The sequence below is a fragment of the Thamnophis elegans genome, chromosome 12 (assembly GCF_009769535.1).
Source record: "Thamnophis elegans isolate rThaEle1 chromosome 12, rThaEle1.pri, whole genome shotgun sequence".
In the NCBI taxonomy this organism is placed as follows: domain Eukaryota; kingdom Metazoa; phylum Chordata; class Lepidosauria; order Squamata; family Colubridae; genus Thamnophis; species Thamnophis elegans.
Genome location: NC_045552.1, coordinates 27,702,856 through 27,725,748, shown reverse-complemented (window position 1 = coordinate 27,725,748; position 22,893 = coordinate 27,702,856). Strand labels below are relative to the sequence as shown.

General features: G+C 46.8%; 1 protein-coding gene across 1 annotated transcript in view; it reads right to left on the bottom strand.

The window, feature by feature from the left end:
- The window catches only part of KHDRBS1 (KH RNA binding domain containing, signal transduction associated 1), a 34,892-nt gene extending 12,834 nt beyond the window's left edge, over nt 1-22,058 (bottom strand). Inside the window, exons 1-4 of the mRNA XM_032227251.1 lie at nt 21,510-22,058; nt 13,048-13,172; nt 11,883-11,999; nt 10,790-10,936 (exon numbers count right to left, since the gene is read on the bottom strand). Coding sequence (XP_032083142.1) covers nt 10,790-10,936; nt 11,883-11,999; nt 13,048-13,172; nt 21,510-21,852 — 732 coding nt within the window. The 5' untranslated portion in view covers nt 21,853-22,058. The remainder of the gene's footprint in view (nt 1-10,789; nt 10,937-11,882; nt 12,000-13,047; nt 13,173-21,509) is intronic.
- Nucleotides 22,059-22,893: the final 835 nt, after the last annotated feature.

The window sequence follows — 22,893 nt, the reverse complement described above, 5'->3', positions numbered from 1 at the left end:
ACCAAAGGAAGCATCCGCCGAGGCGAACGCATCCAGCCGATAATGTCGGATGAAAGGCGTCGGAGAAGCCCAAGTGGCCGCCCGACAAATGTCTTCAAAGGGAGCCCTCGTGGCCCACGCCGCCGTGGTTGCGGCACTCCTAGTTGAATGGGCTGTGATGCCTGACGGGACAGCGTGCCCCGATGCCCCATAGGCCTCCACGATGGCCTATTTGTATTTGTATTTATTAGTTTTGTATGCTGCCCACTCTCGGAAAACTCCGGGCGGCTTACAATAAAAAAGGGAAGGAGAATATAAAAGACAATACAACAATTTAAAATTACAGCAACATTCATAACTTAAAGTGGGGCTGGATACTTCAACAGCCCCAGGCCTGCCGGAACAGCCAGGTCTTAATAGCTTTACGGAAGGCCGGAAGGGTAGTAAGGGTCTGGATCTCAACAGGGAGATCGTTCCAGAGGGCCGGAGCTGCAACAGAGAACGCCCTCCCCCGGGGGGTCGCCAGCCGACATTGGCCGGCAGATGGAATCCGGAGGAGGCCTAGTCTGTGTGATCTAATCGGTCTTTGGGAGGTAATTGGCAGGAGGCGCTCTCTCAGGTAGCCAGGTCCTAAACCATGTAGGGCTTTAAAAGTAACGACTAGCACCTTGAAGCGTGTCCAGAGACCAATGGGCAGCCAGTGCAGCTCGCGGAGGATAGGTGTAACGTGGGTGTACCTAGGTACACCCACAATCGCTCGTGCGGCTGCATTCTGGACTAACTGAAGTCTTCGAACACTCTTCAAGGGCAGCCCCATGTAGAGCGTGTTACAGTAATCCAGACTTGAGGTGACGAGGGCGTGAGTGACTATCCGAAGGGCCTCCCCGTCCAGGTAGGATCGCAATTGGTGCACCAGGCGAACCTGGGCAAAGGCCCCCCTGGTCACAGCCAACAAGTGATGTTCTAACGTCAGCTGCGGATCCAGGAGGACTCCCAAATTGCGAACCCTCTCTGAGGGGCGTATGATTCACCCCACAGGCTAAGGGATGGAATAGGTGGACCATCTTTGGGAGGGAACATCAATAGCCACTCGGGATTGAGTGCAAGCTTGTTCGTTCTCATCCAGCCCCTAACAGCCTCCAGGCACTGGCACATCACTTCTACCGCTTCACTGAGTTGGCACGGGGCAGACAGATACAGTTGTGTGTCGTCCGCATATTGGTGGTATTTAATCCCGTGCCGTCGTATGATCTCACCCAGGGGCTTCATGTAGATGTTAAAAAGGAGGGGGGACAGGACCAAACCCTGCGGCACCCCATAATTGAGGGGCCTTGGGGTCGACCTCTGCCCTCCGACCAGCACCGACTGCGACCTGTCCGAGAGGTAGGAGGAGAACCACTGAAGAACGGTGCCTCCCACTCCCACCTCCTGTAACCGTCGCAGAAGGATACCATGGTCGATGGTATCGAAGGCCGCTGAGAGGTCAAGGAGCACTAGGATAGAGGAGTGACCCCTATCCCTGGCTCGCCAGAAATCATCGATCAGTGCGACCAAAGCAGTTTCCGTGCTGTAACCAGGCCTGAAGCCGGACTGAAAGGAATCCAGATAATCGGTTTCATCCAAGGACCGCCGGAGTTGAAAGGCCATCGCTTTCTCAACAACCTTCCCTACAAAGGGGAGGTTGGAGACTGGACGATAGTTACTTAAAATGGCTGGGTCCAGAGAAGGCTTCTTCAGGAGGGGTCTCACCACCGCATCCTTTAGAAGGACGGGTGAAGCTGCCACTCGCCGTTGTCCAGTCCGCCTGGTGGTTGGACAGGGCGGAGATGTGTTCCAATACCAAAGACGACAGGTGCCTCTCCAGGCGCCGAGACGCAGGGCCTCTAGCCAGAGAGCCCGAGAGTGAGTCCCCCCATATGATTTATGTGGGCCTGGGCAGCCACATTGTCCGTCAGGAGAAGCACATGGCGGCCCTCCACCGAGGTCCGGAAGTGCAGCAGGGCCAAGCGAGCAGCCTTCAGTTCCAACCAATTTACATTGTGTCGGAGATCTGAAGCCATCCACATGCCCTGTGCCAAGCGGGAGCCCACCAGAGCTCCCCAACTGAACAGACTCACGTCTGTGGTCACAGTCACCCTGTCTGGTTCCCAGAAGCAGCAACCCCATTGAATGGCCGGGGAGAGCCACCACCTGAGGGAAACCTTGGCCCCCCGCCGGAAGTCGGAGGAGCCGAAGAAAATTGCTCATCCTTCCCCTTTGGAACGGGATGAGTTCCCACTGAAGGGGACGGAGATGGAGCCTGGCCCACAGAACTATCCCTATACAAGAGACCATCTTGCCCAACAACTGCGACGAGAAGACCGAAACTGACCGACTTTTGTGTATCCTTCTTGCTAACAGCCATAGGCTCGCCTGACGGTCTGGAGACAGCCGAACCACCCCCGACATGGAGTCTATGACCATCCCCAGGTGAAGAATGAGCGTGGACGGAGACAGATGGTTCTTTGGAAAGTTCACAAAGAAGCCCAGGGCCTGAAGACTCTGAATTGTAAGCTGAAGGTCCGCTACTGCTCAGGGGAGGGACCCCGCCTGAATTAAGACATTGTCTAGGTAGCATTGGAGCCTTATCGGGATGGAGCAGAGATGAGCCGCCAGTGCTGCCAGCACCTTCGTAAACGTACGCGGGGCGGAGGCCAACCCAAAGGGAAGAGCCCGTTACTGGTAATGGTGCTCCCCATGGGAAAATCTCAAAAACCTGCAATGAGCTGGGAGAATTGAAATATGAAGGTAGGCCTCTGTCAGGTCTATCGATGCCAAGAAATCCCCCTTCCGGATGCCCTGCAGGATAGACTTCAGGGAGGACATCTTGAAGCATCTGTAAACCAAGAACCGGTTCAGACGCTTGAGGTCCAGAATTGCCCTCCAACTCCCCGAACTCTTTGGGACCACAAACAGGTTGGAGTAGTGGCCCAGCCCCTTTTCTCCTCGGGGAACTACCTCCACCGCCTGAATGTCGAGAAGGTGTTCTATGGCCTGATCCATCAGGCAGCGGCGCTCCAGGCTCCGAGACGGAGGGAATTAACCGGAAGAGATTCAAGGGGGGGGGGGGTTGGAGAGAAATTCTAACTTGAGACCGTGACGAACCGTGGACCTGACCCAGGCGTCTGACATGATTTCGTCCCACCGATCTGCATAGAGAAGCAGACGGCCGCCTATGGGACGACTAGGGTTCGAGTCACTTCCCTCTGCAGTAAGGGCGACCGCCTCCACCTCGAAAGGGCCGTCGTGATTGGTGATGGAACCTGCCCCTGTCCTGATAGGACGACCTGGAATACTGCCTGTCAGACCTGAAAGAGGAGAAACGTTGGTGATGGTCATAGTCAGGAGCCCTATAAGATTGTCTGCGATAAGGATGAGACCGAGTCTCAGGTTTTTCGCGTTGGATGGAAGGACCTTTTTCTTGTCCTTATTTTCAACAAGAATAGGATCGAGAGCCTCCCCAAAGAGATTGGGACCTTTAAAAGGGGCAGCCACCAGATCCCACTTGGCCTTGTTATCCATCTGCCAATTTCTAAGCCATAAGAGACGGCGCGGTAACCGAGGTGGCCAACGCACTGGACACAAACTTGACTGTGTCCAGGGTCGCATCCGCCGAGAATTGAGAGGCCGCAATGATTTTAGTCAGATCCTGATGGAGCCGCTCATCCTGGATCGGGATGCGATCCTGGAGCTGGTGCAGCCACATGACGGTAGTATGGTTGAAATAAGAGGCCGCCGCTGCTGACTTTATAGCCCATGCTGTGGCATTGAAATTTTTCCTCAAGGTAAGCTCAGTGCGCTTATCCTCGGGTTTTAACTTATCCGCCGCGTCCCCAGATACCACCGGGGACGAAGAAACCAAGGTAGCAATGGGAGTGTCAATAACGGGCAACTGGATAGCCTGGGCAAAGGTCTGCTCCACATTGTAGAAGCGGCGGTCATTGCTTCTTGGATTACAAAAATTGGAGGGGCGGGCCCACTGGTTGGTCAGGACCTCCATAAACAAGGGGGGAGCAGGAATATCCTCCTTGTTCGTAGCCGTGTTGGAAAACATGGCCATGTCTGGGTCCCTGGGCGGAGGAACAGTAGGATCCCCATCCCAATCTTAGTGGTCTTCCTCGCCTTGTGCAGGAGTCTTGAACATGGCTGGGGCAAACAGGCCCGAGGAAGACGGAGGATCGGGAGGGGGTGCATCCTCGTCCTCTGAAAAACCCATATCATGAGGATTCTCCTCCCCCATGACTGAGGTCTCGCTAACCATGGACAGGGAGGAAGCACTATACTGGTGTCAGCCCAGCCCCCCTTGCAACCTAGAAGAATGGGAATTCCTGTTCCTCTGGGCAATGCCCCGCAAAATGGCTGCAGAAATAAGCCGTTTAATACCTTCAGGAAGGTGTTCCAGATCCTCCATGTCCCCATAAGAAGTGCCAGACCCCTGAGGCGCCAACCTGCGCGAAGGACGAGGCACCCTAGACGTCCCCTCCAAGGGATCTGCATACCTGTCCCCTGCCAGACTCGGGGCAGCTGCAGGGGAAGAGGAAGGAGACCTCCTTCGCCCGGAATAACTGCGGCATCTGGCCCGGGAGCCCGAGGAAGAAGAGGGGCTGAAACCCCGAGTCGAAGAATGCCCAGAATGGGACCTGCTAGCTGAGACAGGCCTATCAGACTTGACCTGTCTCTCAGCCCTGGCGAAAGTCTCCTCAAGCGCCTTGTGCCACCTGGCCTCCTCCCTCGTGGAGGCCCTAGAGGGGCGCTGGGTAGCCAAGGGCCTTACGAGGGGCTCCACAGGTCTGGGTCCCTGCCCCACTCCTCCCCCCAATGGGCCTTCTGCCTGGCCCTGGGGAATGACAATCCCTCCTCCATACTCCCCACTTATGTGACCTGGAAGGCATAGAGGGATAGCGGGCCTCTGTAGGCCTCACCAGAGCCTGGGCCCTCAACGACAAGCAGGAGGGCTAGGCCGATCACCCCCGGCCTGGGCCTCGCAAAAGAACGTGCATGCATGTAAGGCCTTGCGCACATGGTGGCAGCCAAAATGGCCGCCGCAGCTCCCCAACGGCTGGCGCGGCTAAAACAGGGGCCTAAATGATCAGCAACAGGCGACTCTCCAGGGGTGTACTTCACAATCCAGGGGGGGGGGCGGCACAAGGCTCAACCCCCCCCCCCAAAGCTGAGACTGCGCTGGCCTCTCAGGCGGAGCACGCAGAAGCCACCCGAATGCAAGTGGCAGCTCCGCAAACCTCGTGGGCGCCTCGTGACACTATCAGAGCCTCCTGCCAGCCTCACCGACGAAACCAGGCTCCCCGTGACAGCTGCGCTGGAGCACTGCACCCCTGCAGCCCCCGGGGATAGGCCTGAGGCTCCGGGCCTGCGGATGGGAGGTTCAGAATGCCCCACAGGGCCCTCCCCACCACCAGAGGCAGAAAAGACTGACCCCTGGGCCGCAGCTACAAATGGAATTTCACGTAAATTTAAGTCAATTTAAAATGTCCAATTAAACTGAATATAGTAAGCCAATTGAATCAAATAGGAAAAATATCACTAACTCTCTACTCACAAACTCAAGCAGTGCTTGGACCAAGAGACTGAGAGGAAACTGGGCTAGAAAGGCAGGAAGGAGCATTTAAGAAGTTTTACTCTCAGTCTTGGACCAATCAAGCTTTGAGAATACCCACACATGACCACTCCCACTGGAAAACCAGACAGTCTACTTCTTCCAGGATCCTTTGTTGGTAAGTCACCAACACTTCCAAAGTAAGATTGTACTTCGTAATGAGGAACTGAATCTTTAGAAGAGACACATCAACTGTCCTTCAGGACAACAACCCAGAAATGTTTCACCATTCCTTTTTTCTATGATTTTTCCCCCCTTCCCTGTCAAGCTACAGCTCTGATATTTCCTGGTCTATGATTCAAACATTCTGAATTACTGTATTTCATTAAGACGTTTACTACTGATATGTTAATTCTGGAATTCAACAATTTTTCCCCCCAAAACATTTCAAATTCTTGTGTCTTTGGATGCCCAGAGGCCATATTTCTAAAAAATGTCTGAAGGAAAAACAGCTGGGCTAACTCCAATTAATTCCCAAGATTGAACAGACATAGAAAACTAAGATAGCAAATACAGGTAGTCCTCGCTTACTGACTGCCTCATTAGCAGCGGTTCAAACTTATGATGTGACCAATCCTCACATTTATGACATTTATGCCAACAGAACATTGGGGAGACTTGCCTCCCGGAGCTGCTAGAAACGGAAGACGCGGAAGCCTGCCGTTCAACCAGCCGCCTCTTCCATTCTGGCTGCAGGAGGGCGCTCAGCGGCGGCAGAGGCAGCGCGAGGAGCTCCGGCGGGCACAGGCGACAGGCGACAAAGCCTGCTAGCCCTTGGCACGTCCAACCCGTGAGGTGGAGAGACCTGACGCCCGAGAACTAGCCCGAGAACTGGCCAAGCAACCCAGCAGAGAGCGAGCGGCTGCCTCGTTCGGAAGCGCTGGGGTTTTTTGAGGTTCCCCCATTCTTGCAGGCATCCAGCGGCTTCCATACTATTTCGGCCGTTTGGCAGCGAGGAGAGGAGCCCTAGCCTTTCCTGATGGCAACGACGGCGCCTTTCGGCGGTTCCGACGAGGCAGGTTCCATTTTGGGAGCGGCGGCGGCGTTTTCTGGCAACTCCAGCGTCTGCTTCATCGTTTCGCCCTGCCTGCCCTTGACGGTGAGCCTTTGGGGACCCCCGGGGGTGGTTCTACCCCCAGAAAGACCACCTTTGGACTGGGCTGTTACCGGGACCGCGGGTGGACAGAGGATGGCGGTACCGTGTACTTTTGTTGAATCCTTGCAGCACCTTTTGACCAACATTGCCCAGCTTTCTGAACTTCCGGTCCCTTCATTAAACCAACATTATCTTAGAGGACGCGGTTTGGGTGTCTGCAGAGACTGGCCACTTTCTGGAATTGACTGTGACTGCCATTATTGCAACCCTCATGGACACCCTTTCCCCCGGCTTTCTCCCCCGTGGCTTAGTTCTCTGTTTCAACATCGCTATTGTCGGCTGCAGAGCCATCTGTTGAGAGCCATTTGGCTCTCTCTGAACTCGCAATTTTAATTTTAATTTAAAAGCTGCGCATTTTATCTTTCTTTTAAATTCTTTCTTTTTCTTCTCTCCTCTTCCTTCTGCCTTAGTATGGGATATGTATGTGTTATGCTTGTAATTGGATGAATGCTCCCATTTTTATTACAATTATTGTTGTATTTTTTTGTATTTTAACTACTACGTGGGGACTGCTTGAGTGAGTGAATGAGTATGTCTGATTCGGAGGGCCTGCCGGGGAAAGCGGGGGTCACCGGGGTGGTTGGGGGGACCACGCCCACGGGAGTGGGTCGGAGCATTGCGGTCGTAACAGGGAGGGGCAGATATGGCGGGGACTTTAGGGCTGGCCATTACCGGGGAAGGAGGACTCGCTACATCACAGAGATCCCTCCTTCCGGCCCTATGAGTCCCACTCCGAGGCCAGATGGCGCGAGTAGTCAGGACCCTGGTCTCAGGCTGTTGTCGCTAAATGCCAGGTCTGTTGTTCACAAGGCTCCCCTCGTCCGGGACTTAATTTTAGACAAGAGGGCAGACCTGGCATGTATTACTGAAACCTGGCTGGGCCCGGAGGGAGGAGTCCCCCTCGTAGAGATGTGCCCAGAAGGATTTCAGGTGCTTCATCAGCCGAGAGCCCAGAGAAGGGGTGGCGGTGTGGCTATTGTTATCCGGAAGTCTTTAGCACCTCGTAGGATCCCTGCTCCGGAGCTTGTCGGGTGTGAGTCCCTGCTGGTGAAGTTGGACCTCAAGGGTCAAGTGGGTCTGCTGCTAACGTACCTGCCTCCCAACTGCGTTGCAGCAGCCCTCCCCTCGCTCCTCGAGTCAGTAGCCGAGCTAACAATTGAGTTCCCCAGACTTATGGTTCTGGGGGACTTCAATTTGCCTTCGCTCGGTGAACACTCTGACGGTGCGCAGGAGTTCATGGCCTCCATGACAGCCATGGGCTTGACCCAGGTAATTCGGGGCCCAACCCATTCAGCGGGTCACATGCTCGACCTCGTATTTCTCTCGGAGCAGTGGACTTGTGATCTTGGTCTGAGGGGTAATGAGATCATACCCCTGTCGTGGTCAGACCACTGCCTACTGAGGCTTGACTTCCGGAGGCCAAACCCCCACTGTAGGGAGGAGGAACCGACCAGGTGGTTCCGCCCCAGGCGACTTATGGACCCCTTGAGGTTCCAGACGGAGCTTGGGGTTATTCCTGATACTCTCGCCCACAGTTCGGCGGAGACTCTGGTTGCCGCCTGGCACTCGGCGGCATCGGGGTCCCTCGACCGAATTGCGCCACTACGGCCCCTCCGGGTCAGCGGTCCCCGGAGGCCTCCTTGGTTTACCGAGGAGCTCCGGGAGAAGAAGCGCCGGAGGAGACGCCTAGAGCACCTGTGGAGGTCCGATAAGTCCGAACCGAACCGAGCGCTTTTGACAACATGCACCAAGGAATATATCAGGGCATTGAGGACAACAAAAAGAACATATATTGCCACCTTGGTTGCGTCCGCTGAGTCCCGCCCAGCCGCCCTGTTTAGGATAACCCGCTCCCTCCTAAATAGGAGGGATGCGGGGGACTCCCTGCAGGGTAAGGCTGAGGAATATATCCAGTTCTTAGCGGACAAAGTTGCTCGGTTTCGGTCGGACTTGGACTCCACGTTTGCAGATCCAGCCGAGACACAGGATGATAGCTTGGCAGACCATCACTGGGTTGAGTTTCAGGATGTTGCCTCTGGGGATGTGGACAAGGCCATACGAGCTGTGAGTGCCTCCACCTGTATACTGGACCCGTGTCCCTCCTGGCTGGTTGCCAACAGCAGTGAGGTGACATGAGGCTGGATCCAGGCGGTCGTCACCGCCTCCCTTCGGGAGGGGCACTTCCCCGCCGCACTTAAAGCGGCGGTGGTGAGACCCCTCCTGAAGAAACCATCTTTGGATCCAGCCGTTTTTAACAATTACCGTCCAGTCTCCAACCTCCCCTTTGTTGGGAAGGTTGTTGAGAAGGTGGTGGCCTTCCAGCTTCAACGGTCCTTGGAGGAAGCTAGCTATCTTGACCCCTTCCAGTCCGGCTTCAGACCTGGTTACAGCACAGAAACCGCTTTGGTCGCATTGACCGATGATCTCTGGAGAGCCAGGGATGGAGGCCATGCGTCCATCCTGGTTCTCCTTGACCTCTCGGCGGCTTTCGATACCATCGACCATGGTATCCTTCTGCGACGACTGTGGGAGGTGGGGGTGGGAGGCACTGTTTTGCAGTGGTTCTCCTCCTACCTCTCGGACAGGTCGCAGTCGGTGTTGGTTGGGGGGCAGAGATCGTCCCCGAGGCCCCTAACATATGGGGTGCCGCAGGGTTCGGTCTTATCACCCCTACTATTTAACATTTACATGAAACCGCTGGGCGAGATCATTCGGAGGCACGGGATAAAATACCACCAATACGCGGACGATACTCAGCTGTATCTGTCCGCCCCGTGCCAACTCAATGAAGCGGTGGACGTGATGAACCGGGGTCTTGAGGCCGTTAAGAACTGGATGAGAGCTAACAAACTGGTACTCAACCCAGACAAGACCGAGTGGCTGTTGTGTTTCCCTCCCAATAATTTGGCCAGTGTTCCATCGCTCAGGCTGGGGGGGTCAAATTTTACACCCCTCAGATAGGGTTCGCAACTTGGGAGTCCTCCTGGACCCACAGCTGACTTTCAACCATCATTTGTCGGCTGTGACCAGGGGGGCATTTGCCCAGGTTCGCCTGGTGCGCCAGTTGCGACCCTACCTGAACCGGGAGGCCCTCACAACAGTCACTCGAGCCCTTGTGATCTCTAGGCTGGAATACTGCAATGTGCTCTACATGGGGTTGCCCTTGAAGAGCATCCGGCGACTTCAGCTAGTCCAGAATGCGGCCGCGCGAGTGATTGTGGGCGCACCGCGGTTCGCCCACATAACACCTATCCTCCGCGAGCTGCGCTGGCTACCTGTTGATCTCCGAGTGCGCTTCAAGGTGCTACTCACCATCCATAAATCTCTCCATGGTAGTCGATCTGAGTACTTGAGAGACCGCCTCCTGCCGATTACCTCCCTTCGACCGATTAGATCGCACAGATTAGGCCTCCTCCGAGTTCCATCCGCCAGTCAGTGCCGACTGGCGACTACGCGGAGGAGAGCCTTCTCAGTAGCAGCTCCGACCCTTTGGAACGATCTCCCCGTGGAGATTCGCACCCTCACCACCGTCCAGACCTTCCGCACAGCCCTTAGGATCTGGCTATCCCGTCAGGCCTGGGGATAAGATTCTAATTTGCCCCACCCGAATGTTGAATGAAAGTTGTGTTTTATTGTTTTATTTTTATTTATGCACTGTCTTGTGTTTTTGTTTTGCACCCCCCTTCCCATGTATTGTAAGCCGCCCTGAGTCCCCTCAGGGAAAAGGGCGGCCTATAAATCATAATAAACTACAACTACAAAAAAAAAAAAAAAACTAAACTTATGTTGCAGTGTCCTTTGATTGTCACAACTGGCTTCTGACAAACAAAATTAATGGAGAACACAAAAAATAAAATTGCAAGTCATAGTCAGGTGATGTTTTGCTTAAATAATTTTGGTGACTCAATGATAGAATAGAAAGTGGTGTCGTAAGCCCATTGTGGTCATATGTACCAATATGTCTTTATGCATTTGGAGGGGGAGTGGTAACTGTTACATACCGGAACGAGAAACTTCTTGACTTCTTCCATAGCATGGGCCATAAGAGCATAAGCCTCACAAGGAGGGCCAAAGACCTCAATGAAAACATGCAGATCCATGTTTAAGTGAGCATACTTTGGATCACCTCCTTTGCGCAATTCTTCTTCCTGAAGACAAAAATAAATTATAATTTATTTAATTATACTCCTTTCCTAGACGCCTTTCTTAATGTTTATCCATCAAGCACAAGATAAAGACTTATGCTACTCTGAAGAATTAGGACTGTACTATCTCTTAAAATTAAAGTGACAGAATTTGGCCATCATTATTTTCTCATTGCAAGGCTACTAGAGGTCAAAAGAGATCCTTGAAGGTTAAATGCAGTACAGCTAGAAAGATAATAATCTTTGAATCTTTTCAGTTCTTCTCATTTCTGTAATACTGATATGCCTGGTGGCCTCACTCTTGATAATTACAAACTGGCAGCCAGAACAGAGAATTTATTGAGACAGGAATCCTAATTAATTTGGGTGCCTTCTGCAAGGATAAGATCCTACTTCAGACTGATACTAATTATGTATTTTGGGGGTAGGGGAGGTAGGTGGCATTGAGGGGGTGAGGTTAGTCCTTCCATATTCCTAGTGGCCACTTCATGTGTTTCATGTCCATTGGTAGTAAAAGCCTGAATAGGATTATTGCCCAGATCACTTGTAGTATTGTAAAATATTGGGGCTGCCTGAGGATTTGGAGGCAACCATCTTGAAATTATAACCCATTTTCTTAATTTCTGTGGAAACAAAAATTCAGAAACTATTTATCCAAACAAGCATTTTATAATCCGCTAATCCATTTGTAGACCCTGCAACATGCAATGTGCAGAGAAAAATATTTTAATGAGGTATGAATCCAGGAAAGCCATTGAGGAATGAACATCAGTTCAGAGCTTAGTCACAGTGCAAAGTTGCGGCTGAGAGTAGAACTTTCTCAAGACGATTCATTTAACTTCAGGAAGTACCTTTAGTTTTCAGCTATTGTGTCAATCTGCAGGTAACAAAAGGGGACAGATAGTAAATGCTGCAGTAGATGCTCCAAATTTTGTCCAGGGAGTCCTACCTTTGCCTTGTCTCTCATTGATCCCTTCCCTAGGACAGAAATCTTTGCTCCAGTTTCCTCCTGTAATCGCTTGATGGTGTTGCCTTGGGGGCCCAGTATCTTCCCAACAAAATTGAACTGAAAGAAAAGATAACTTTCCTCAGTTGACATGACAGTGGGCAGCAGAACATTCTTATTTAAGTAGCAACTGTGCTGACTTCAGTATTCCAACCAAAAAGGAAAACAAACATTCTGAATTTTGGTATGGACTGCAAAGCAACAAGACAATTCTGCAGAGTAACTTCATTATTACATTATAGTTCTGCTTCAATTCTGAGCACATCATTCAGCAATAGCACTTGTATACCGCTTCATAGTGCTTTATATCCCTCTCTAAGGGGTTTACAGACTCAGCATAATGCCCCCAACAATCTGGGTCCTCATTTTACTGACCTTGGAAGGATGGAAGGCTGAGTCAACCTTGACCCAGTGAGAATCAAACTGTTGGCAGCTGGCAGCCGGTAGTCAACAAAAGTAGCCTGCAGTACTGTATTCTAACCAATGTGCCACAGCGGTTCTTTACTTATTAAATTACCTTCCAAATTACCATCTGCTGCATTATTTATTTTCCCTACCAAACCTATATTAAGATGTAAAAGAACAGAACCAAACTCAGGTTCAGGTCACAATTAGATGATCAGTAATGGTAGCATTTGCTTGTGAGTTACATATTGAAAAGTTACATGCCTCGTATCTTTCATACCATCTTCATCATTTTTCCTGGTTACCCATATTTTCTTCCATCTCCATTATTTTGGTGCCCATTTGCTTTTTTCCCTTCTAGCCTATGCGTATTTTGGATTGCCATTCTCTCTTCTTTTCATCCTTTCAGACACTTGACCTTACTGGATTCTACCAGTCATATATTCAGGTCACTGCAGGAATGGATGCTGATCCCAGCCTCCTTCCCTAATCCTCTGCCCACTTTTTTTTCTACCTTTGAAATTTAATTTCTAAGGCTTCACTTTCCCTTTACAATTGTGGCAAATATAGATTGACAGTCCAACATATCTGAGAAATATCTGGTTCCCAAGAGTTTTATGCTAATAAAACTGTTACAGTTTTGTAATTTGAAAGTGAGTCTAAAGTGAAGGTAATCCTTTTCCAGATGTTAAAGGTATCTCACCTTAGGATACTGCTTGACCGGTATAAGAACTCGTTCCTTCAATTTCATGTTTTTATGAGAAAACAAGTCCAGGTAGGTCTCTTCTTCATCCTTCTTTGATTCACCTTTTTGAATTTTGTCGATTTCTAAAAAAAGACAAACCAGTTGTCAGTTAACTTCTATTATCTAAATGAAATGCATGATTTACAAAAAAAAATGTTATTTATATGCATTAGCTGCATTATATATTTTATATGCTTCCCAAGACAATTCCTCTTCATTCAATATGGCTCAGATGAGCCAAAAGGTTAGTTAGACAACTATGGCTTAAAGGATACATCATTTCTCAAAATAAGTGTTATCTGGCATTAGGTAATACATTTTTACCAGAGAAATTCCATCCAACAAAGAAACTTAGTAAATCCTTCTTAATTTCACTTGATACCCCTAATGCAATTATGATGAAAAAATACATAATTCATATTAAGGATGAGTTAAGTACATATATTCTCAGCAGTGCCATCCAAGATAGGAAGGTCATCTTGGCTGCCCAACTAAAGCAAAGGGATGCCTAGGCAGCATAAAGAAAGATGCTAAAGTGCGATTAACTTTTTGGTGACAATAGCATTTAATTACACTTAAAAAAAATAATGATACACCAATTCTTCCATTTATCAAAAAAGGACACAGACAGACAAGATGAAATGGCTGATAATATTGAGCCAGATGATGGCCCTCTCAGGTGGGAAGGCATTCAACACACGATTGAGGAAGATCGCAGGAACTTTTGGAATATTAATGGCGTTATAAGATGTGGCTAGATTAAAGTCCTTGGAACAACTACTTACCAAGGATGCCATGAAGAAAAGAAAATCTGAAGCTGTAAAGATAGAATTAAAGCAGGACATGCAATGGAAGGAGCAACATGAGAAAGCTGATCATAGTAAATGTGACTCAACTATACATAAATAACTTGTCAACGTTATTTATCAAAATCAAAGAGAACTGGAAGTAGATATTTTCAGCCAGTATGAACCTACTGGTTACCACTCAGGACATGAAAAACAAAAAAGGAATTGTTTTTATAATAAGGAAACATATAGCAAACACTAATGGGCACAAAGTAACCAAAATATCAACTAGACTTTGTAGACAACATTTTAATGTGATGGGCATCCAAACTTATCCAACCACCAATGTAGAAAAAAAGACCAATCTGAAATAGGCAGGACTTGCAAGCAAGATATGCTGTTTTGGCTGGAGACAGAAATGATTGCTACTATGTAGGCTGCTAAGAGTCACCAATGATTTGCTAACACATAAACTAGTACCAGAACATGGTTAGATCAGTAATCAGTAATCATTACCAAGTGAAAGGCTATAAGAATTGATGGAATATCTACAGAAATATAACGTAGCAAAAAACAGAAGGAGGCATAATAAATGTTCTAACTAAAATATGCTGGAAAAACTAGAGAATGACAGTGGACAATTATACCAATTTCAAAGAAAGGAGATTTAACAGAGTGCAAATGACCACATAATACAGTAGTCTTAATTTTGCCTGCTAGCAGTAATGCTCAAGATCTTCCAAAGCACATTAAAGCCCTGCATGGAAAGATAAATCATCAGTATTAAAGCTGGGTTTACCATAGAAACAGACAAGGAATAAGAGACCAGAGAGCTAATTTGGTTTAATGGTTAAAGCACCAGGCTAAAAGCCAGGAGACCATGAGTTCTAGTCCTGACTTAAGCATGAAAACCACTGGGTGAGAACCCTCATGGGATTGTTGTGGGGGAAATAGGAGGAGGGAAGACTTTTATATAAGTTTACCATATTGAATTGAGCAGGAAATGAATGAATGAATGAATCGATTGATTGATTGATTGTTGATGCCTGTTGGATGATGAAAATTTTATTTAACAAATATTCCATATGAATATTCACACACCATGATGTACTTTTAGCTAAAAAAATCAAAGCTGTGTTATCAGTGGTTTGAATCAACAATTTGTAAATTGTTAATTTAAGAGATGTTGAGGACATGAAGTATTGGTTGAAGAAAACACCCAAATAAGGAAAATATTGCACTGACATGTTTTGCCAAGAACAAAAAAATTCAAATCCAATCTTTAATGTATTACTAAAAACACGTTTAAAATCAATATTTTTTTCAAAAAAGGTACAATATTCTGTTTGTTGCTTGAAAGAATAAAACATTCACTGCTATATTTCAAGTCCTATTCACTCACTCTAGAATATATATGGCTGTCATGCAAAGCATTCACATAGCCAGTAGAAAAGACTAGAAACTTCTAGACACCAGTGCTAATGAAAGAAATAAAAACTATTTGTTAGATTGAGCAAATCCTAACAGCCAACTGTGAATCATTTCAAAGAAATATAATGGGATTACATGCATACAAAAAAAGTGTATTCACTTAGCATTAGTGTGAAACAAAGTGGCTTTGTGTGCACATAAACATGGAGACAGTTAGAATCAGCTTCCGAAGTAGCTCTGAGTGTTGCAAACAATGAAAAAGCCTTAAATGATTAGCACTCCAAGCACCTGTTTTGAAAGCTTTGCACAGATCTTTAGTAAATATATTTGAGATTGCATGGGAGCGTTGGTAAGTTTTTTAATTTGGATTTTGTTTTGCAATAATACTTTTTTATTTATGTTACTGTGCTTTCAAAGCTTGCTAAAGTTTGGCTCATAAAACCCCTTGATTCAATAGATTTATAAATAGTTTAAATTTTATAGTAAACCTGACCCTTTGACATGAGACAGCTTATGAAAATATTTGTATTGATTTTTGCTGTTATTTGGTATGATGGCAAAGCTCCTTAGAGAACTTGAAGTCCAGTTTGTGAGGGAAGCTGTCAATTTATCTATCATTGTAATTATATTCAGGGAAAATAAAATTGGAGATAAGCCTGGATCTACATTTATTGATTTATATGCCGAAGTACTGTATATATCTTCCAACACCTACCCATCATTCAAAGTGGCTTAAACCACATCACAATAAAGCAACAATGCTTAGGGAAAAAAGCATATGAGAGGAAAAATGTTGAGCAGATAAAAATTATATAGAAGCAAAATTTATCCAGCTAGGCAGAAGGTCTGACAGGATAGTTTTCACCAGTTAGGCATCAGAAAACCTCCGAATCTGCCTGTGGTAATAAAAACATCCTTTCTCATAGCCCATTATCCATTCCCCAGGAAGATTATACATAAAAGCTATTCAACCAGCAGATTTTGAGTAGTTGTCCCACTGATATGCAAGACACAAACCAAATCAGAATTATCTACAGATAAGGAATCTGAAAAAACAATCTATGAACTGGGAGACTGGAATCTAAAGGAAATTAAGGAGGAAAAATAGAGGGGAAGGGTACATTGTATAGATCAGAGGTCCCCAAAGACTTGTGGATTTCAGCTTCCAGAATTCTCTGGGAATAGCTGGCTGGAGAATTCTGGGAGTTGAAGTCCACAAGTCTTAAAGTTGCAAAGTTTGGGAACCTCTGGTATAGATAACAAGAATTTTGATTGGATCAAAACCTCATAGCTCGTATATTAAATTCTAATGCATATTTGAATGAGCCATATCCTTACTAATGTATTAATAATTTATAAGAATTCAATTTTAATTTGCTTAACTATATATAATACACAACATGTACTACAGCATGTTGCGTTTTAAAGCCCTATTTTTCAACCAAATGCTTCATTTTGGCTCCTTTGCACAGCTTTATCTTTTTCTGGAATTTCTGGGATTCAAAAAGGGTGAAGAGGAGGAATTCCTTTCAGTGCTAAATGCTTTAAACAAACTTTGTTAGCCTAAGCAAACAAAACAAGGGATTCTTTTTTTTGCTTCTAATCACTGTAATAATAAAAATGTTGTTCACATTTTTGCATTCTGATGCCTAAAAGAAAAGCAACTTTTACCAAAGTCAACAAGAGAGCTCAAGGTCAAAGACGGGTTCCTCTGAGGGATAAATGAAATGAAATAAATAAAAAGCATCAAGTAAATAAAAAATAAGCCCTTATTTCCAATTTTTCAGAAATAAGCAAGGCTTACCATTTTTTCCTACAAATTTCACATCTCAACTCAGCTAGAAAAGGGAAAACCTTCTGTGTTCAACCATCAGCAATTCTTTAATATAGCCTCTGTTGATGTAATAGGGCTATTTTTAACCCTAAATGCTATGGAGGGGGAGCCTGGTAAATATGCCTGCAACAGAAAACCCGTCTCTACACTGTCCCAGTTTCCCCATGAAAAAAAAAAATCACATAGCAATTAATCTTTTAAAAACCCTTCAATAGTATTAGCAGAAGCTGCTTTAAATATTAGTTGCTATACAGCAGCTGCCCCCAAACTTTTGCACACCGGGAACTGGTTCCATGGAGAAAGATTTTTCCCCCAGACCAGAGAAGGTGTGGTGTTAGAGAAGAACAGAAGAGAACAGAGCTAGAAGGGACTTTCGAGTCCAACCCCCTGCTCAAGCAGGAGAACCTATATCATTTCAGACAAATGACTGTCTAGTCCAGGGATGGCGAACCTATTTGGCACAAAGCCAGAAACCCAACGACCAGCTGGCCGTTGTGCATGTGCACCTCGGAAACCTGATGACCAGCTTGTCGGCATGCATGTGCCCCTTGGAAACTCAACAACCAGTTGGCCGGTGCACGTGTGCACGTCAGAAAGCTGGGGGCTTCAGAAAACTGAGCTGAGGCAACGGTACGTGCACACAGAGAGGGCTCTGTGTGCCACCTCTGACATGCATGCCATAGGTTCGCCATCACAGGTCTAGTCTCTTCCCGAAAACTTCCAGTGATGGAGTGCCCATGATTTCTGAAGGCAAAATTTTGTGTGCTGCCTGCATCCCATGGATGGGGTTTTTGCTTGTCCCTGGTGTACAGGAACTGGTAGTGGGAACTATTTATCAAAGAAAAAAGTACTGTACAATTAATGTACGAAAGAAGAAAGAAAGAGAAGCATCCATTTCCTGACATACATGTTTACCAATTCAGCCCAGTGGCTGGGTAAGCTGCCCTCTCTTGATGTGGATCTTACATACAGGGATACATTTGGGCAGAAAACATTCAAAGAGAGGGCAAAGTCCAAAAACAGGGTTACAAGGAAATAGAGAGTTGAAAAGCCTGTTTGATGTTGCCAAATAAACAGGATAAAACAAGGTAAAACTATACTCAGCTAGCAAGGCTCTCTATTATTGGTGGAAATGGAATTTAACTGGCAGAATTTAACTTTCCACTTTAAGGCTTGTTGCCTTTGAAACATTTATTCCTTTGAGGAATAAACGACTTTGCCCTTACAAGTATTGCTTTCCCTAAGCATCAAAAGTTGGTGTTTTTACATAAAGAAGGCTTTTTGGTTTCAGAAAAGTAAGCACTCATTTCCAATTCTTCAGAAAGGAATAAATGTGTCAAAGGCAACAAGCCTTAAAGCGGACATGAAACTCAGAGATGGGAATTATTCTGACATTGTTATATTCTGCAGTCTAGCAACCCAGAAGACAACAGGGAACAACAAGCAACTGATAGAAAAGGGATAATTGTCCAGAAGTTAATTGTAGAAATCAATAATTTAGGATAAGTTCTTCAATTGTTTTCTATCTATGTTTCAGCAAATGGAATTTAGTGCTGTGAGGTAACTGACTTCCTCCGTAAACCCTGTATTAAAAGAATATGTAAAACGCTTCTCATCGGTAAGAACATACTGTAAACTGAAAATAAATAAATAGCATGCCAAAAATTAAACTACAGATCTTTCAACTTGTTTGGAAAAGGAAATAAATTTCATTTCCATGTAGTTTTCTTGGTTCTCAGAGCAAGAACACTTCTACCTTGAGAGAAGAAAAGCAAAGCAAGTAACACATGCTGGTTCTTTGTTCTGACTACAGCGCTAATTTCCAGCCACTTAGACTCACTTGATGTAAGAAGATCCTGAAAGCACAACAGCTGCACTGTTGCGATTAGATCCTATTAAAATGGGGAAGGGGGTGCTAGTGAGACAAAGACTCTGGTCCACTCTGGTTGGTTCCAGAAGCATGAAACAAGGATTAATACAGATATGCATACCAATGGCATAGACAGACTACAAAACTGTCTGTCTCTGCAGGAGAAGAGGGTATGCTGAAAAATCTCCTTTGAAATTATGTTCTCTAAAACATAAAGGAATTCTTAGTTTTGTCTTTTTAAATCAATGTTTTACAAATAATTAGCATCAGCTTTTCTGTACCCATCGTTAGGGTTACTATTATAATTCTTCAGAACAGATAATACCACTGCTATTACAGTGTGTTGGGAAAAAAATAGATAAAAACATCTTTCCATGGCAGTGCTCCAAAAGAAATTACATGCTGGAAAAGCACAAAGGAAATGCAGGAAGAGAAAGACTCTATGGCCTGGATCCCATTTCCAACTGAAAGAGAGGGAATCAGCATGGAAATATTGTAACAAATCAAACTAAGACCTTAATATTCTCCAAAAGGAGTCGTAGCCTTCTTCTAAGGAAAGAAAGGCAGTTAAAAATAGCCTATTCACAATATAGTCAAAGGAACAAAAGACATTCTTCATCTACATCAACTCATTAGCTGTATTTACAAAACCACCTAAGTAAATCTGCAGTACAATCCTACTTTGGTGGGAAGGTTTTAGCAAAGCAGTTTGGAAGAGATTAAAGTCAGTATCTGGTAATGGAAGCAGTTGTAAAGATTTTCTGGAAAAATAGGCGGATTAACCTATTACCACAAACAGAGTTTTGGATGCACCATAAGGTTTACAGTGCTGAATATTTTGGTTTTTTTAGTGCAGAAAAATACTCATTAAAATCTTCTGTGATCACTATAGGTATAGAAGTGCTGAAATTGTCATTATACATAATTTGATACTTTTTGATACCAGACTTTTGCTAAATCTGTTTGTGAACTACTCCACAAAAACTTACATTGTAACACACAAACAGAGGTTTGTTCAAGTATACTTTATTACATTTGAAGGCTGGAAGCCCGAACATTTGATGACCAAAACATGCAGCTTAAATTTTAGTATGCAAACATGAGTCACAATACTTCCAAACGTATGTTCATTGAATACAGTGTTGTAAATAATCAGCAAATGGATTTTAATCAGAACTTTATTATTTAAAACACTCATTTTCATCTTTGATGTTAAAACCACATTGACAGGTATTTAATATTTTCACATGGTATGTATGTGTGAAAAAGAACTACTTTTCCTACCTATAGGAAAATAATTCATGTATATAAACAAACAGATAAAATATCTGCTTAGCATGTCACAACTATAGCTACACCACTATCTGTATTGGCACTGGTGCTTTAAGAAAGCAATATTGTCAAAAGAGGTACAAAATGCCTTGCATGATCTGTCATACTTTCAAGTCAGCCCAAGGCTAAATCTTTCTGAAAAGGGAAAGGGCCAGGCGGAGGATTCAGTTTTATTAACTGAGATCTGCCCTCTTAAACCACTTTCAGATAGCCTGACCAGAAAGGGAATGGAGGAGAGAGTCCTGCTCTCCATACCACGCCTGTCCCCAACGACTCTGGAATCCTCCTTCCAACCATGGAGCTAAAAGGTCCAAAGAAATTACATGCTGGGAAAGCACAAAGGAAATGCAGGGAGAGGAAGACCCTATGGCCTGGGGATCCCGTTTCCAAATGAAAGAGAGGCCACCCACATGGAAATATTGTAACAGATCAACACTAACATCTTCATATTCTCCGAAAAGAGTCATCCCCTTCTTTTAAGGATTTACAAACTTGGCAACTTTAAGATTGGTAGACTTCAACTCCCAGAATTCTCCAGCAAGCATAGCTGAGCTGGAGAATTCTGGGAGTTGAAGTCCATCAGTCTTAACAGTTGCCAAGTTTGGTGACCTTGGCCTTAGAAGGTGGTGATGGCTCCTTTAGGAGAATATGAAGATCTTTATTAAAGTTGCCAAGTTTGAAGACCTCTGCTCTAAGGGAAGAAAGGCAGTTGAAAAAATTGCCCATTCACAATATAGTTGAAGAAACTTTTTTTCTCCACAACCTGGACGATGGAGAAAAATCTCCAGATTCCCCCCCTCCAAAGGGGGGAAGATCACATCAGATCAGATTAACAATAGTGGGAAGGGACCTTGTAAGGTCATCTAGTCCAATCCCCACCCCCTCAAGCAGGAGACATAGAACGTGAAACAATAGTTGGAAGGGATATTTGAAGGTCATCTAGTCCAACCCCCCCAACAGGAGACATAGAACCTAAAACAATAGCTGGAAGGGACCTCTGAAGGTCATTTAGTCCAACCCCCTGGTCAGGCAGGAGACCCTACCCCATTACTTCTGGCCAATGGCAGTCCAATCTCTTCTTGACGGCCTCAAAGGGATGAAGCCGGGGCCCGCCCACCCCCGAGGCATCTCCGCCCGAGGGAGAGAAGCCTGGCGCCGCTTTTACCTGCTTGCAGCAGCTGCATGGCGTGGGTAAAGGAGGGGTCCAGGCTGTCCTTCTCGGCCATCAGCTCGGGCAAGTACTTGTTCTCGGGCTCCGCCTTGGCCGCGGAGACGGCGCCGGGCATCAGCGGGGTGGGAGCCGCGCTGGGCGCCGGCGGGGCCGAGCTGGTGGCCGAAGGCGGCAGGAGCGGCGGCGGCTGAGGCCCGCGCGCTCCCCCGCCGCCGCCTCGGGTGGGCCGCCTCGGGGAAGCCGCCGCCTGAGGCGACTGGAGCCGGGCCACCCCGGCGGGGCCCGGCGGCCGGCCCAGGCGAGCCGCGGCGGCGGCGAGGTCCTCGCGGCGCTGCATCCGCGGCCGAAGGAGCGGCAAAGGCGCGCGAGGGAACAGGGTTGCCACGCCGACGGAGCTCCGGGGCCACCGGGGCGGGAAGCGGAAAGAGGAGGGGGACGCGGCTCCCGTGCTTACGCTTCCGGCCTTTCTCTCCGCCGCGCGCCAACTACGGCCGCCGCCAACCGCTCCTCGAGTCAACGCCCGTTTGCGCTTGCGCAGGACTCGCCGAGGCACCCTCCGCGCAGGCGCACCCGAGGGCCACTTGGCCGAAAAGCGAGACAACCCCCAACTCCAGACCCAGGCGCGCAGGCGCCGTCTTAGCTGGAGGGCGACGCCTCTTTTTCTCCGCCCACATGCGCACAAGGGCCTAGCGAGATTTCTTTGTCGGGGTGGAGCACATGGTTGCCTCTCTGGTCTTGTGAGGAGGCGGAATCGGGCGAGATCGGGACTGTCCTTGTTCTCGTTGCAAGGAAAAACACAAATGATGCTTTGGGAATGTTATTCGGGATAAATGAGACATTGCAGAGCAGAGCGCCCTGTTGGAGATGTAGTGCAGAGACGGGCCTTTTAAGCTTCCTTTGAGAAAGCTAAATTTATCTAAGTGGGGGAGAGAAAGGGAGAGGAAAGGAGGGAGAGAAGGAAGCAAAAGGGAGGAAAAAAGTAGGGGAGAGAAATATATAAGAAATATATGAACATAGAAGGATATAAGATGTATTGTATAGAAATAAGTACATTGAAAGAGTAATATGTATAGAAGAAATATAAGTATAAGTTAACCATATGAGTAGATGAAAACTACGTGAAAATAGAGATATAGATATATAAAGATATACACATACGGATAAAAAGTATAATGGAGGCTTAAAGATGTGGAAAAACTTTAAAATTTATTTTTTTAAAAAGAAGAGGAAATGGAGAAGAGAGGGACTGTAGAGGGAAGGAAGGAGGTAGGGAAGAGGAGAGGGAGAGGAAGCAAGGCGGTGGTGGAATAGGATATAATATGGTGTATGGAAAGCAGAAGAAAGAGCAAATGAGAGTTGTGGGTGGATGGCAAGAGGA